The 15,631-nt window shown below is 38.3% G+C and overlaps 1 protein-coding gene across 7 annotated transcripts in view; it reads right to left on the bottom strand.

The window, feature by feature from the left end:
• Window positions 1–525: 525 nt before the first annotated feature.
• Window positions 526–15,631, bottom strand: part of sox5 (SRY-box transcription factor 5) — a 251,783-nt gene continuing 236,677 nt past the window's right edge. For all 7 annotated transcript variants that reach the window (XM_066705360.1, XM_066705356.1, XM_066705357.1 and 4 more), the window contains 4 exons: window positions 10,911–11,019; window positions 8,672–8,845; window positions 6,714–6,930; window positions 526–5,880 (listed from right to left, as the gene is read on the bottom strand). In XM_066705360.1, the coding sequence (XP_066561457.1) occupies window positions 5,577–5,880; window positions 6,714–6,930; window positions 8,672–8,845; window positions 10,911–11,019 (804 nt within the window). In that variant the 3' untranslated portion in view covers window positions 526–5,576. The remainder of the gene's footprint in view (window positions 5,881–6,713; window positions 6,931–8,671; window positions 8,846–10,910; window positions 11,020–15,631) is intronic.

Genomic DNA, 15,631 nt, shown 5'->3' with positions numbered 1-15,631 from the left:
GGTCTGAAAACATTAAAATGCATCTTGGATTGTCACACGGAAGAATTGGTCCAGAAACTTCTGATGTGAATTTGTAAGGTAAGGCATAGTACCCAAACTATGAGGATGTACAAGTGTAATCCACTGCGGTTCATTACCTTTGTCAAAGTGTGAATTCTTCACATTCAACTTAATGTGATATTTACATAATTTTCTTTTTACATGCGAATATGAATAAATATTTAAAAAAAACATTTATCATGAAATAAATACAACTAGTTTAGTAGAGGTTTCCCTTATCATTTTGTATGTTAAAGTGAACTACAAGCAAAAGACTAAGACTGCAACAAATATCTTACATAAGTCAGGTAACAACTGATCTAAGTCCCAGTTGTTGGACTATAAAGTAAGTTCAGTTTCCTTTGTCACCACAGGTTATAGAATGAGTGTGTGTGTGTGTGTGTGTGTGTGTGTGTTTGTTTGTTTGTATAGTGCTAAATTGAATAACTGACAAAGCAGAAAGTATTCACCAAAAACACCAGGGACTACAGAACACATCGCTGTCTTTATTATAGCCTTAAATGGCAATAATACTGAAAAAAAGTGAACTCAAAAACAGATGGTGGCAACCCACGTCTTTGTTTTTTTTTTTTTTTTAAAGAGTACATCAACTCCTGCTTTAATTGTGGCATGAATAACATCAAAAAAAAAAAAGAAATATACAACTTATATTACACTATGTGTTATGAACAAAATATAAATCTATAACTCTATGTTATATTTACATAATTTTATTTTATTTTTAATTTCAAGTTGAGATGGTAAGATAAGTTTCTTTTACTTTGTTTTAAGCTCCATTCATAATTTTATGATTGTCTCATTTTTTTTTATGTATTTATGTACTACTACTAATCTGCAATGAAACAGCATGCCGCCAGTGACAGTGAGTGTTGGGGGATTATTTATTTATATAATTATTTATTTTGAAGGGGGCACAATGTTTTAAATAAATATTATGGAATACGAAATATGCAAACTGTTAAAGGTTATAGCCCAGAAAACATACAGATTCACATCATTTGCACATATACTAGTATGTGTGAAAGTTACCTTCTGGGCCCAACATCAATAGCAGTAGTGTAGTCCAAGCTAAGTACACACAACAAGCTAGTGTGTATTGTATCAACACTAAAGCAATACATTTTACTCTGAAGCAGACTTCTCCAAAGCCCAAAGCCTTACATCCTTCACATTTGGGCTGCTTAAGCAATTCAGAGTCTAAAACTTAACGCTGAATCTCAGGTAGAAATCTGAACTTGTCCCCCAGGATGTTAGTGTGAGAATGTGGGCTGTTTGAGGAGGAACCCTCCAATGAGAGAGTACCTCTGATGGGTCATTAAAAGGTCACTGGCTGGCAGGTCACCTGAAAACGGTCATGGCTGTCCCATGCCTTCGGAGCTAAAACAAAGCAGTCTCGCTAGGTCTCGAGTTACATAAATAAAACATATTACCTTTCATGGCAGGGTAAACACAGTGGAACATCATTAGCATCGAATGTTACAGAACAAAGTGACTTACAGCGAAGTGACTGTTGCTGTAAGTCTCCAAAAACAAATGTGTGTATGTGTGTACGCCCTTAGACGCAGTAACAATGTATTTGTCATGTGAAGCATTTCAAGTGTAAGGGAGCTGCTTCTGTTTCATGCGTACAGTGAATCCCAACCCAGTATAAATGTACAGGTTTTGCCATTTTTAAACACCTGTAATCCCAAAGGGTTTATTCTGGAGGTATTAACACTGACAGTAGCTCTTCTTGTACAACCCATGATACTCTCGTATGAGAAATTATAACTTTAGTAAATGGGAAGAGACTTGCAACAGCTTTAGGTTCTTGCTAATGAGGCTCCATTGTGTTTTATGTAAAAATCCCTGCAAATGTGAGTAGGGCACATTTGTTCACAAAAACGGGGAACAAGCTAGTTGTTTTTTTTTTCTTTAAAAAAAAAAAAAAAATTCACATTATACATAAATTGATACAAAAACACTTTCTTTTTTTTCTTTTTTGTCCATACAGAGTGCTTTAAGAAATGAGTTTGACATGAGAGTTAAATTAATGAAATGTATAGTGAAAGAAGTCTCGTTTCTCCTTTGCAACAGCAGTCCATTTTACTAACTCCTTCTCAGAAAAAATAACGTCAATAGGATTAAAATAAACAAAAAAAAAACTAGACAAAACAAATAAAAAATAAAAGACATTTTAGGTCTAAATATCAGGTTTAAATACCTACCAGCTAAAGGTAAAGCTGCATTGCTGAGCAGATTCATAAGATTATAAAAACCCAATAAAGGATGAAATAAATTATACATAACTTACTAATGTAGGAACAGCTGACCATAATTATAATTATTATTAATATTATTACACTAGAGGCAGTTTGATTGAAAAAAATACAGTCTTCAAATACAAACAAAACACTGACATGCAGAATATGGTCAGCTACTCCAAATATCCACAGCAGAGTGACTTCATTAAAGAAAAAAAAAATCAAATAAAATAATGATGGGGATGAAAATTCTACTGTTTCCAAAAGCAGATTCCGGGTCTGATTTTGCTGACATGCTGGATGTTTCCATTTTACTGTAACCATGTGGAAGAAACTCTCCTCAAAGGTGACATAGCTGTGTTTTGGGTGTATTGCTGCCATTGCTCCATACTTATTTAAAATGCACTGTTTCCTGAGCCAGGCATGGTTTTGAAAGGTAAGTGCCAATAGATTTTGCTTTGTTTTCCTCCAAATCGCTTGCTCTTAATACCCTTTGTCTACCAGAAATGTAACAGACAACAATTGCGATATAAGTCACTTAAATATCTCCAAACAGGCATTTATCAAATGGTGCATTATATGGCATGATTAAAAAACAAAACAAAAAACTATTAAATACACAAATTAAAATATTTAAAGGCCAGCGAACTATGGAAAACACAAAAAGCCCTTATAATATTTTCAATTGGAAATGTAAATCAGTCAGGGACAATCAAAACTGAAGGAGAGCAAAATGCTGGGCATAATATATATATATATATATATATATATATATATATATATATTTAAAAAAAAACAAAAACAGTAATAGCCATTCCCTTACTAAAGGACTAAATATGATTATAATTTCCCAGCCCCATGAGAGAATGGGAACTCTCCCCACAATGCAGTGTGTTGACTGATACTCTGCACAAGTCTGAGAACATGGAGGTGAGCTCCTTTGGGAATCTCCTCGACTTTCCTTACAAGATAGTGACCAGCTGGGGAGAGATTTACAGAGGGGATGAAAACAAGTCTTCCAAGAGCATTCCAGGCATGTTCAGTAGGAACGCTTGGGTCATTATCATCCATTAAGACTACATTCGGACCAGCAGCTGCTCTTAATGGTGCAATGGTAGGTCAAAAGATGATGTTTCCTGCTGTAAGACCACCCCTGGCCATCCACTGTGATCCCTCCCCATACCAGCAGGACTCCAAGGAATGACTATTATAACAGATATTATAATTTGTTCTTCCCGCTGCACCATGACTCACGAATGAAGAGTAATTAAGTGCCACTGCTCAATGGTCAGCCATTTTACTTGCCTTTGGGAGCAAAAGCATTAATTTCTGGGACATGGCACCTGCTTTGAGGTGCAAACAAGCGGTGGGAGGGGGACATGACGAGATAAAATGTCAGGTAATTTGAAGTTGAAATTTTTGATCAGGTCCAACTGGTGGGAAATGTGGCCTCTACATTTAAAAGGGATGTGAACTTGTAGAGACCGCATCCAAACATGTTCCCAATAATGCGTGTTGACATGGCAACAATCTCACTACACCCTTCAGCATTGCTGGCATCTGCTGTGGTTGACCATGTGCCACTTTGCTTTTTGGAAATACATAACAGGGTCTTTCTGACATGTAAAATGTTTTTTTTTTTTTTTTCCTTCTTCTATAGACCTGGGCACTAAAGGGAAAAGAAAAAAATCTGGGAAAGTTTTGCATCTGTTTCTTTTGGAATATGCAAGGACCCTAGACTTGGCATGCCTAGTAATGATAAAAATAAACTTTTTTTAAGAGCTTTTTAACTTCTATTTAGAGTGCTGATGGAATAATATATTCTAATGGAAACAGCCCCCAACACAACTTAAGTTTATGCAACCATGGTTTACCTAAATGCATCTTTTATTTTTCTACAGCCTAAAAACTAGTTTTCTTCATATTATACATTTGAAAATTTTCAGCATCATAAACATTTATATTTCTTATAATACATATAAATTCCACTTTTTTTTTGAGAATCCAAGGAACTCTGCAGTATAGCTGATGAATTGCTCCGTCAAATTTTGAGTACTGTGTCCTTCCACAAGAAGTGCAACCGTTACTGCATTAAATGAGTGGGGAAAAAAGGAGCGAGAAAAGAAAAGCACAAGTTAAGTCAAATGTGCAAATATGATGATGGAAAAGACGAAGTTTCATCCCCAGAACTGACTTGCTAATAATGGTCCTACACATTATTAGTACCATAACACATAACACAAAATTCCAAGTAATTTTAAAAAGAAAACAACATATTTCTCGTTTCAGAAGTCTCTCTCTTCACCTGAGAACTGCACCTACAATTTCCTTAAGGAAGATGAAAGAAACGATAACACAAAAAGCGAGAAAACAATAAAAATAAAATCACAAGCTGCTGGTACTCCAGGAACGTAGGGGATTGTCTAAGACACAACACTGTCCTAACTTAAGACGTTAAGGATTAAAAAGGTCACCTATTTTCAACACTTAGTACAAATTTGGCACTTCCTATAAGATGTGGTGTCGGTGTGCAATGGATGGCGGAAAGTTCTTTGAAAAAAGGATGCATTGACAGTTCATTGGAGTTCAAGAAAATAAGTCCCTCAAAAAACTTGAGAGAAGCCTTAATTTTTTTTTTTTTTTTTCTGTCAGGTGCATTTTACTAAAAGAAAAAATTATAATAAAAAGAAATCTTTTTTTGTCTTCTTAAAACTGTAGCACAAAAACAACAAAACACATTCACAAGCCACTTGTTGGCACTGTGTACCTGAGTGAGAATATTATAGAACGTTGAAGAATAAACAGCTGTTTAAAGTTTTTTTTTTCTTTTCTTTTTTCCAAGAAACAGGTCAGAAGGGTAAGACTTCAGTGCTTATGTGTAGCAGCTGAATTACTAGCGTCTTTTCGTCATTTTTCATTTCTATATAACCCATAGCTTATTTAATTTTTTTCTGATCCTGCTTTGCAGACTCAGGTCTAGAATTCAGCAGTCCTTACAAGTTTTAAGACTTTTTCTTTTTCTTTCTTTTGTCATGTAACAGTCAGTGTATGACAAAATTAATGTGCTTGGCTGCTGGTATTCGCACACCGGAGAGGGTGTGTGTCCGGGGGAAAGGGAGTTTGCTCTTGCTTGTAAGAGTCTAGCCGGCGGTGGGGGTAGGTTGTCGGGGATGGGTTGTACAATGGTGGAGGACGGAGAGGTTGTGTTGGTGATAGTAGCGGAGGTGGCCGTGAGAAATGAAAAGCCAGTAACTTTGCCCCCTTCTGCCGTCCTTAGTCAGCCTGCACGGCGATGTGGTTCTCACTGTCGCTGCCATAGTCCGCGTCCTCGTCCTCATAGTCGAAGTCGTCGTACACGTCTCCGTTGCCGTCGTCCACCTGCATCTCCTCTTTCACACGCGGCTCCTCAGCCTTCATGCTGTGCAAGTAAGTGCTCTGGATGACGGGGATCGTGGGCTCGGGGCTGCTCGACATGCTGGAGTGCTCCGAGGGGATCTGGGGCGAGGGCAGGCCGGCCATGGTGATCGCGCCCGGGTACACCACTCCCGCAGAGGTCAGGGGGATCTGGCCCTGCTGCCTGTGGATGTCACGAACGGAGAAAGGAACAAAAACACAAAATACGTTAAATATTTGATGATTTGTAGTATTCAAAACAGCCCCCAGGGGAGTCAAACTCAATTCCTGGAGCTGAAGGACAAAAACTGACAATTTCGATTATTTTTTTCCTGTCCGGAGAAATTTACTTTGAACCTAAGTGCACCTTAACAAAACAAACATCTCAGTAAATGTATTGCTAATGTGCTGTTGTTTTCAATTCGCTTTCTATTGTACAACTCAAATACAATACTAATCATAATTACAAAAAAACTAATTGTATTGTTTTAGCATATTAACATTCACAACTGCACAAGGTCTTTTTTTTGTATTTTGTTCTCATGAGGTTCCTATTATTGTGCAGATATGGTAATTTGAAACACCTGGACAAATCTGAAGAAAAATGAGGTGACGCAAAAAGGTTTATGACCTGTTAAGTTCTGACAAAGCCATCCAAAAAAGTTATGAGTGCAGGATTATAGCTGATAGGAAAACAGCTTTTCATTTGAACTTCCCCCCCACTATCTTCTGTATAAGCAAGATGTAGCTTTCATTGAAATACATTATAGTTATGGTTACAAATGATGAATTGGTGATTTAGGGGCAAACTATCACACCAGTGACATTGAGGCATTTCAGGACCAGGGAGCAAAGACCACTGCTTAAACTATATGATTGTTATGATTATTTAACCTGGCTGAAAGAGACTTACTGGGGAACCCATTTACACATTGGATTCTACTATTTACACAGTGTCGTACTCATGGGTGCGGTGTCTGAACCCACAACCCTCCACATTGAGGTGAACACACATACCCAACTGTGAAGTACTGCCTCATCTCCTGACGTCGATTGCGCATGATGGCTTTGTATTCCCCAATTCGCAGTTTCTTTCCATCGACTAAGCACGTGCGCTTGGGCCTCGGCTTGTATTTGTAGTCTGGATACTTCTCTAGGTGCTGCTTGCTGAGCCTAGCCTGTTCTTCATAGTACGGCTGTTTTTCCAAATTCGTCATGGCTTTCCAGCGAGATCCTATTGGAAAGAAATAAAATAACCATTATTCCTGTTCTTGCGGAAACCCAAAAGACAACATTCGTTTTATTTCAGATCAGATTCCCCTTAGGTATGTAGCAGGCTTGACTGCTTTATTATTTTTTTCTCCAAGGACTATGCTGAATAAGTCTCTGCTGGTGACCTCTGAAAGATAAGTCATTATCTCTATAAAAAATTACTTTGGGGGAAGTGTTTATATGTCATGGCATTCTCATTAGAAGAACAGACCCTTAAGATATCGGAGATCTTTACTGGGAGTTCGAGTTGCGAGGGGTCATGTGGCCTTTCAAATTGTTTTATGGACGCTATAATTTGTGCGTTAGGTGAAATCTTGATCCGCATTGCATCCGGGATTAATTAGGCCAGGTTTCATAGACAACGTGCAATACCTCATCTTGCTCAAATAATATACAGGTTTTAATTGTGATAATAATTAGTCAAGCTTTCAACACACGAAGTTCATTCATTTTTATGCAGATGGGCTGAAAGTACTTTTGATTGTATTATTTTACTTATGGTTCATATAATTTTGTTTTTTAATAGCAGTCTTTAACAGGAAATATTTATTTAAAACCAAAAAAATGTCTGTCGTGAGATCTATTGATTGATTCATCTGTCTATCAGTCTGCTTATCTCTAAGTGTCTATCTCTCTATCTATCTTAATTAATGATGCCTTCTTGTATTGTTTCTTAGGTAGCTGTTGACCCTGTACATTGCTGTCCGCTTTCTCTTCATTACACATTCTCTCTCTGTCTCTCTCTCCCTGCAAGCAGGCCAGGGTAGCGTTCGCAAAAGCACTCCACCGTGCTATTTGTGCTATCTGCGATGAATTTACACTTTCATTCCCGCTACTGTATATTTAATCAGAAAAACCTGTCACCACTGCCCCCTACACATGCAGCCAAAACTGTAATAGGAAATTCCTTATGTTAACAATTCAGTGTAGTGGCTTATTAAAACCAGATTTCAGTGTATTATAAAATGCTTAGAAGCTCTTTAAAATGTCAAAAGGAATCCCAGGGGTCTGCATAAAATGTCAGGCTAACTCAAGTGCTTGTTTAATGCATAATGAATTAGTATCATATTGTTGGATTCTGTTCTCCATAACAATTCATTAACTGTTAGTTACACAATGAAATGTTGCTTACAAGGAATATAGTAATCGAAGCGTTTTTTTGTGTTTTTTTTGCTGCCATTCTTTCTTTCCCCTCGAAGGAACATCAGGTGTAGATGCCCATTCATTCCATTACAAGCTCGTCAAATGGAGATAAGAAATGGACAAAAGATTGTGTCAATGAGCATCAACTGCTAAGGAATGGCTCCTAGCCACTGGGGCAACTGCACAAGCTGTCCGTTTCTCTATTCTCAGAGGGGTGACAGACAAAACTCCTGTCCAGTCAATGCTGAGGACAGGACATATATATATATATATATATATATATATATATATATATATATATATATATATATACAGCTCTGGAAAAAATTAAGAGACCATTTAACATTGATTTCTGAACTTGGAGTGGTCTCTTAATTTTTTCCAGAGCTGTATAAATATGTATGCATAGAGGATTTGATTTCCGTGCTCCTGATCCTAAGAAAACAGAATGTGTTCTCTTCTGTGTCGCATACGTAAAGCTCCTTCAAGTGGGGGAAGCAAATCCGCTACACAAGGGATAAACAAAATCTGGTTAAGAAGCATTTTTAAAGTTATCATACCAAGGATTTTGCTGATGTTAGAGTTATGCATGTCAGGGAAAGCCTGAAGAATTTTTCTCCTCTCATCTTTTGCCCAGACCATGAAAGCGTTCATGGGGCGTTTTATATGGGGCTCGCTGTTCCCCCGGCCTCGGGCTTCCCGGAACATCCTGGAATCGGACACGCTTGGGCTTCCTAGGATTGAGGAAGAACAGTACAATTAACACTTCTGTTTCATAATCTACTGTAATTTGCAGTGCAGACACAAAACACTTAAGGGAGACATTTTAATTTTTTTCAGAATGGTGCCAGTTCTCACAATTTTCAACGAGGCATGCTCAGTTAAAAAAAAAAAAAAAAGCTATGTAAAAACAGGTAAATGGGCTTCTATATTTTGGTTTATTTCTCATCGCTTTACTATTGTTATTTGGAGCTGTCATAAATTTCACACTAAATTCAAATGTTAAACAGTAAATGAAGGGATGAAATTGATTTTGAAACTTTTTCTTTTTAGCCTGAGTGGTGAGTTTGTGGTCAGATTCACTCTGACATATTTAGTATGTGACTAATTATTATGGTTATTATTCTATAATGTGGATATTTTCCAATTCCTCCCCACAAATATGACAGGGATTCCTTCCTAAATAGCAGGTCACTTGGCCTGAAACAGTGTAGAGGGTTTAAGTAATTTGTAATGGAAATGGTGGGCCATTTAATGAATGTTTGAAGGGGAGGCTGGGGTGTAAAGTAAGCTGTTTGCTGGGTCAGGTTAGGGAGATTTTATAGACCGATTTTCTTGCGTTTGGTTTTATCTTTTCAGTTTCCTATATTGCCCAGCCAATATGTGTTAAATCTTACTGGATCTGGGCTGTCTTTATGGATGACCTTTTCTGCGCTCATGCTTCAATGGTTATTTCTTTTCTATTTTTGTAACACCTGCATTTCTCTATTGAAAAAACAGCTTCATAAAATATTCAACAGACAAAAGAAAGGAGGCTTATTGGTGAAAATTCCAACATGCATTTGGACCTGAACCGTAGTCAATTACAAGCATTTACTTACAAGGAGTCACCTACAGTCCAAGACTATCCTTTTAAAAAAACAACATATTTTGCATTGTAATTTACTGCACGTGTAGTATATATATATATATATATATATGAGAGAGATTTATTTAACGATTTTCCTTAAATGTTTTGGATATTCTTTTAGAATGCTATGAAATCAAAATTGGAGTGCTAAGTGGATAAATGTTGTATTTAATATACCCTGTCTTTCAAGCAGTAGGTAAATTGTTTTTGGTTTTAACAGAGAAAATGATTGCCTTTGCTCAACTAGCTGTGCGGAGTGTTAATTAAATGTAGGTCCATATTATGTAGGACACTTTCAGATTACCCAACTGCCTAGCTAAACCCCGCAAATTTAATTAAAGCAATTGAAATTCTATCCCCTTAATAAACTACAGTATAAGTCAAAGCTTAAAAGTCTTTAGAATTAGGGTGAAAAAAGAGAAGGCGAGAATAAAACAAATAATAGATTTAGAAAAAAAAAGCCTCCAACCTTTTTAGTTTTGTGTATAAAAATTGGTCTGGCTACACCTTGGAGAGCGATAGATTTCAGATTTCACGTTCGCAGGCTTGAAAGTTTAGAGCAGTCTCTCTCTAGACTTGCACCACACAATCACAGGAGTGCAAATCTACAAACCATGTGGTTGTGGCTTAATATAGGCACCTGGGCACAGGAGGCCATGGGAACACTCCCCGAGACACCCATGACTTAACAAGACATATGTCAAGCGGAGAGACCCCTCTGGCGCATAATGGCGTTCTTGTGCAGAGTGTAGGGGGTTTTTTTTGGAGGGGGGATATGAAAACTGCCTGGTTTAGGAAACAATGCTGGCAAGGGGAGACGAGTACTCTCTGCCTCGATCCCACAGCCCCTTTGGGAGACGGGAGGGCAGGCCAGAGCCAGCCACAGCCCTTTGAAATGTAGCTCACCCAGAGCCACAAACAGCTGAGCCGTCTGAATGGATATGGTGGACTACGGAGGCCTGGATGATCTTTATGATTATTGTTTGCATTATTCCTAAAGAGAAAGTGTCTGGACAGGAAAAGGAGAACACAAAAAACTAAAAACTCTGCTTTGGCTTTGAATGGGGTAAAATAAATACAAATTAACAAATGCAACGGATGTGTTTCCGAGGGGCGGTGGTGGGGGGTGTAGTTTAATGCAACGTGAACAAATAGCACCTGATACTAACCATCTGAGTCCCCGCTCATGTTGAACTCCATCATGGCATGGTTGAATTTGCCATCCTCGGTCTGCTTCGCTGCAAGCTGTTGTGTCAGACTCTCCAGCGCCGCTTTCTCCTGCAGGAGAATAAACACCGTCACCAAAACGTGGTCTAACCCTTCATGAACTGTTAATTTCACTCCCTGATAGAAGCGATTTATTGGGGAATAAAAAAAGACAGGTGTATGTATTTACAGCCCTTAATGAGTACGCAGATTGAAAAACACTGGAAGCCCTTGAACAATCATAAAGCCAGGTTTTAAAGTGGAGTAAGTTCTGGCCTTATATCAAACAAACTAGATATCTTTGGCCCACTGTGGGGGAGCTTTTCTCCCATGTAGTTCACCTGTGAAACCACCAGGGTGCAGCACTCACTACATCCAAAACTAGTTTCTGCAAGGGGGGGGGGAACTTGCAGTAGTACTGACTGTGTATAAGGCAGTGTCTAGTGGTAGCCTTTTGAGACAGGTATGATCAGTCACTCTCTAAATTGCTGCTCTGAAGAAGAGCAGACACGTTTGAGGAGACATTTATTGAAACTGAAAACGAAACCAAAAGAAGTTGTCTTTGAATGCAGTCTTTTGCAGGCAAAAAAAAAAGAAACACGTACAGTTCGAATGATAAGGCAAACACAAAATATAAACAAAATACAGAGACAACAAAATCCCATTTTCCTGATATCTGAAGTTGTTCCTTATTTCAAATTAATAACATACACACACTGTGGCTACAGCTCCTGAAATGATTTTAAATCAGTCTTATTGAGGATGTTAATTCCAATACCAGTTGTCTAGACACTTTTTATTTTAATGCTTGGCTTGCCTTACGCATTGTATACTGCCGCACTGACCCACGGCTCTGTTCACACAAAAGACAGAAAAGGGTAATGAAATAATTTGATTAGAACAATAAAGCCGAGATTGTGCAAACTCTCATAGGATCTCTCGATGCCGGGAATGTCAAAACAGTCAGCTCTGCTTTTGTTGTGTATCACTATGCAGTGACTCAAATTAACCTTCAATCACAGAGGGGGATGTGTCTGTCTATAATTATACAGAGTGGAGAAAAGCAGAGGTTAACTTACATGGGGGAGGGAGCCGAGATTAGAGAAAAAGGGGTCAGAACCGCTGATACAGAATTAACAAATTTGTATTGCCGTGGATGAACAATTTCCAAAAGAAGAAGATATGAATTACAAGAGACCCGGGTCTAGTAACTCCTTGTTATGTTCGTTTGTAAAAGCAGTCATAACTTGGTCGAGAGAACCCATCTTCAGAATCAGACATGTATAAGACAATATACAGATTGCATATAATACACATCATATTCTTGATTATGATGATAAAGAAATAATAATGCTAATTTTAGTTACTCATCATTTATGATATGCAACATTTACTCATCATGATCTAATAATTATTATTAGTAGTAGTATCATTATTATATATTTTTTCTTGGACTCATGATTAGAGGGCTAACAAGGCTGCCTCTAGCCAGGAAAGAGTTAATTCCAGCAGCCCCATCCATCAGGCAAGGCAGTAAGGCATCAATATGAATGATGGATGTGAAATTATTACAGGGCTGCCACCAAACGCACTCTCTGCCATTTGTAACTAACACTGGAACTGACACGCTTTTTTATTAAACATCCACATTAAGTCAACATTGGTCACTGTCATCTCCTGCTCAGCGCTCTGTTAAAAGGCGGAGGGGAGAGAGAGGTAGTAACGGGGGCTGAGCGCTCGCCTCTTCCGTGGTGACAGGGTGGCCCCCCCTGTTCACAACACTGGAATAAATGGTGTTACAAATGGACTCTTTAGTCAAACCACAAGATGCAAATGCATGTCAAGAGAGCCTGCAGCTGAGAAGGAAAGGGGAAGTACTTAGAGAGTGTTCTTTGAGTAGTCATTACTATACTGAGGTATTTCTTTTTTCTTTTCCTTTTTTACATTAGGCAAGTGGTTTGAAAGTACTGCAAACCATGCAAGATTAAAAACACAGATGAGAGATGTAGGTTTTCTATAGAGGAGTCCAAGGTGGATGTTGAAAATCTTTTTTTTTCCCCATTCTGTAAGAATGGTTTAAAAAAGTGATTTACCTTAAAAGGATCAATTTGACTCTAGAGGACCAGAAATGCACTTTGAAGTGTGTAAATGCATACAGTTTGCCTCGTCTCGTCACCGCCCTGCACCCTTCCCTCCGCCTCCCACACACACAACACACACACACACACACACACACACACACCATGAGTGTCAGTTTGGAGCTGCCTCATCTTCCATCAAGGAAAAATGAAAACTCTGGAACAACACACAATGCTCTCTTTCACGGTTATACAGAGGGAACAGAGTTTGGTGGTTTGGGGTGGCCTCCTCAGTCTTGACTCACGAGTTCTGTCTGAGGCCCTCAGTGAGTGTATATCGGCGTTCGAACACCTAGCTCCGCTTGTGAGCGCTGAAACGCTGCGATTTGTCATGGTTTCCGAAGTGCTCGCCCTGCCACTGAAAAGAGTGACCCATCTGTCTGGCTTATTGGAGATTCAGCGGCGTTCTGCCCTGCTTAGGTGATTTCAGATCTCGCCACAGCCAGCTGGGCTGCCATGCAAATTTGCGAACTCTGGGAGTCAGGGATCAACACATTAGTGCTCGAGTGTTCAGGGCTCAGTGTGCTCATTCATTTACAAACCGTTTTGACATTAATTTGAAACTCCGAGTGAGAGAGGGCTCATTCAAAGTGAGATTTACAGACCCGGTTTATATTTACTGCACTCAATAAAAGGCAGATTTACAAAGCATTTACATGGCAAATGCAGACGTCTTGCTAATTTTCATTTCAGACCCCTATCTGTTTTTTTTTTTTAAATATATGTTCAGCTTTCCAGCCCCCGGAGTTGCATTTACAACTTAATTATACAATTAGAATACATCACAAAATTATAGCATCTTTAAAAATACACTTAAAACGGTCCCATCCATTAGAATGTGACCCATGTAAATTGTGAATCTGTAATGAAATGCATTATTTTATTCTCTGTGATGGAATTAAATTGTTTCTCCAAGTTAATTCGTGGAATTTAAATGAATTTGCTAGACAAATACAATTTTACCAGAAAAAAGGGTAGAATATATTCATTTTTAATTATTAACAGCAGTGTTGGTTATAGCTACAGTGGTTGTATTATTAGTATAATAGATGTAGCTGCAGTCATACCAGTATATATTTGTCAGAATATACACAGGGGAGAGATTAAATTATTTGCATTGAAAGCAGCCACAAATATCACCCCAAATGTGGGAGGGCTTGTTATCATTTGTGTAAAGAATTTCCTCAGTTTATATGATATTAGTATTTAATTTACAGTTGGCCTAAAGACAAATAAAACAACTTCTGTAAACTATACACAAGTTTCTATGCTTATTAGGTTTATACGAGAGGTTTCTGAAACGACCAAACAGCAGCTGGTTGACGTCAGAACAAAATTCCTGTGTCTTGAAAAGGGGCATGATAGTTGGCACGCTACCCACTTGCTTGCCCCTCAAAGCTATGGCTACATTGACCAACAGGTCCATTAAGGCAGTCCGTTGTATTTTCCCAGTGTAGGACAGTAAAATCAACCTTGTGAAAGCAACCCCCCAGGATAAAATAAATACATACAAATTCTACAGTCACATTTTTTTCAATCCAGTATATTGAAAACTACAAATTACAGGCTTTAGAAGAAGGCTACCCGTGTGCAAACCTCAAAAATGCAGATCATTTCAGAAAAAAGCTAAAAAATCTGTCTGCCGTCAGATAATTTTTTTGGTCCATGTATTTGCAGCAGAGAAGACATTTGAATAATGCTCGTTTTACAATAACGATACATTCACAAGTTCAGCTCTAGGCTGCTGGAGATGGAGTCAGGGTGGGGTTCCTGTTCTGCTACAATGGGTGTAGTCTCCTCCTTTGCCTACAGAGGCATGAAACAATGCAGAGAGATTTGAATGTGACGGGCTTGGTTTAATCTTCTCTCGCTACATGTTTCAGGATTGAAACTCAAAGATTGACAGATAATATCTCCCGTTTGCAGGGTCACCTCGCATTTTAACCACAGAATGTTATATTATTTCCCCCTCTCCTTCCACTACTGTTGTTTTTGATCATCGTCATCATCTTTATTGTAGCAGTGTGAAAATATCATTACAATAAAGTGATAAATATCAACACCATACGTCCCGAATGGTAATAGTTTATCCCGACTATTCAGCTTGAATTACAACTGGAACACTCTGTGGTCTTGGGAATCCAAACATTTGAAAGAATGCTGTTGTCAAGAGTTGCCAACAGGTTTTGGCAGCCGTTTGGGAAGGGAAAATAAATAAATAAAAATAAGAAGTAGCTGTGGATAAGTACCAAACTGCTGCACTAATTGGCTTTGACTATAAATCATAACCACATAGGGCCCTGTTTACTGAAAACAGAAGGGAAAGAAAGACAAACACACACACACATACACACACACACACACACACACACACACACACACAAAAGTATGGGGGAAAATTGCATCCCGATGTTATATACCTTTGGAGCGAAGTGGAAAAAATAAATAAAAGGGTTTAATTATCTTAATGAAGCTATAAAATAATAAATAATAGCCTGTTATTCACCCGGGTAGGCATGAACTCATATTCACAGAGTTGCATGAAG

The sequence above is a fragment of the Amia ocellicauda genome, chromosome 5, assembly GCF_036373705.1.
Source record: "Amia ocellicauda isolate fAmiCal2 chromosome 5, fAmiCal2.hap1, whole genome shotgun sequence".
Taxonomy (NCBI): Eukaryota; Metazoa; Chordata; class Actinopteri; order Amiiformes; family Amiidae; genus Amia; species Amia ocellicauda.
The sequence above is the reverse complement of the archived record's forward strand: the minus strand, read 5'-3'. Positions and strand labels throughout refer to the sequence as shown.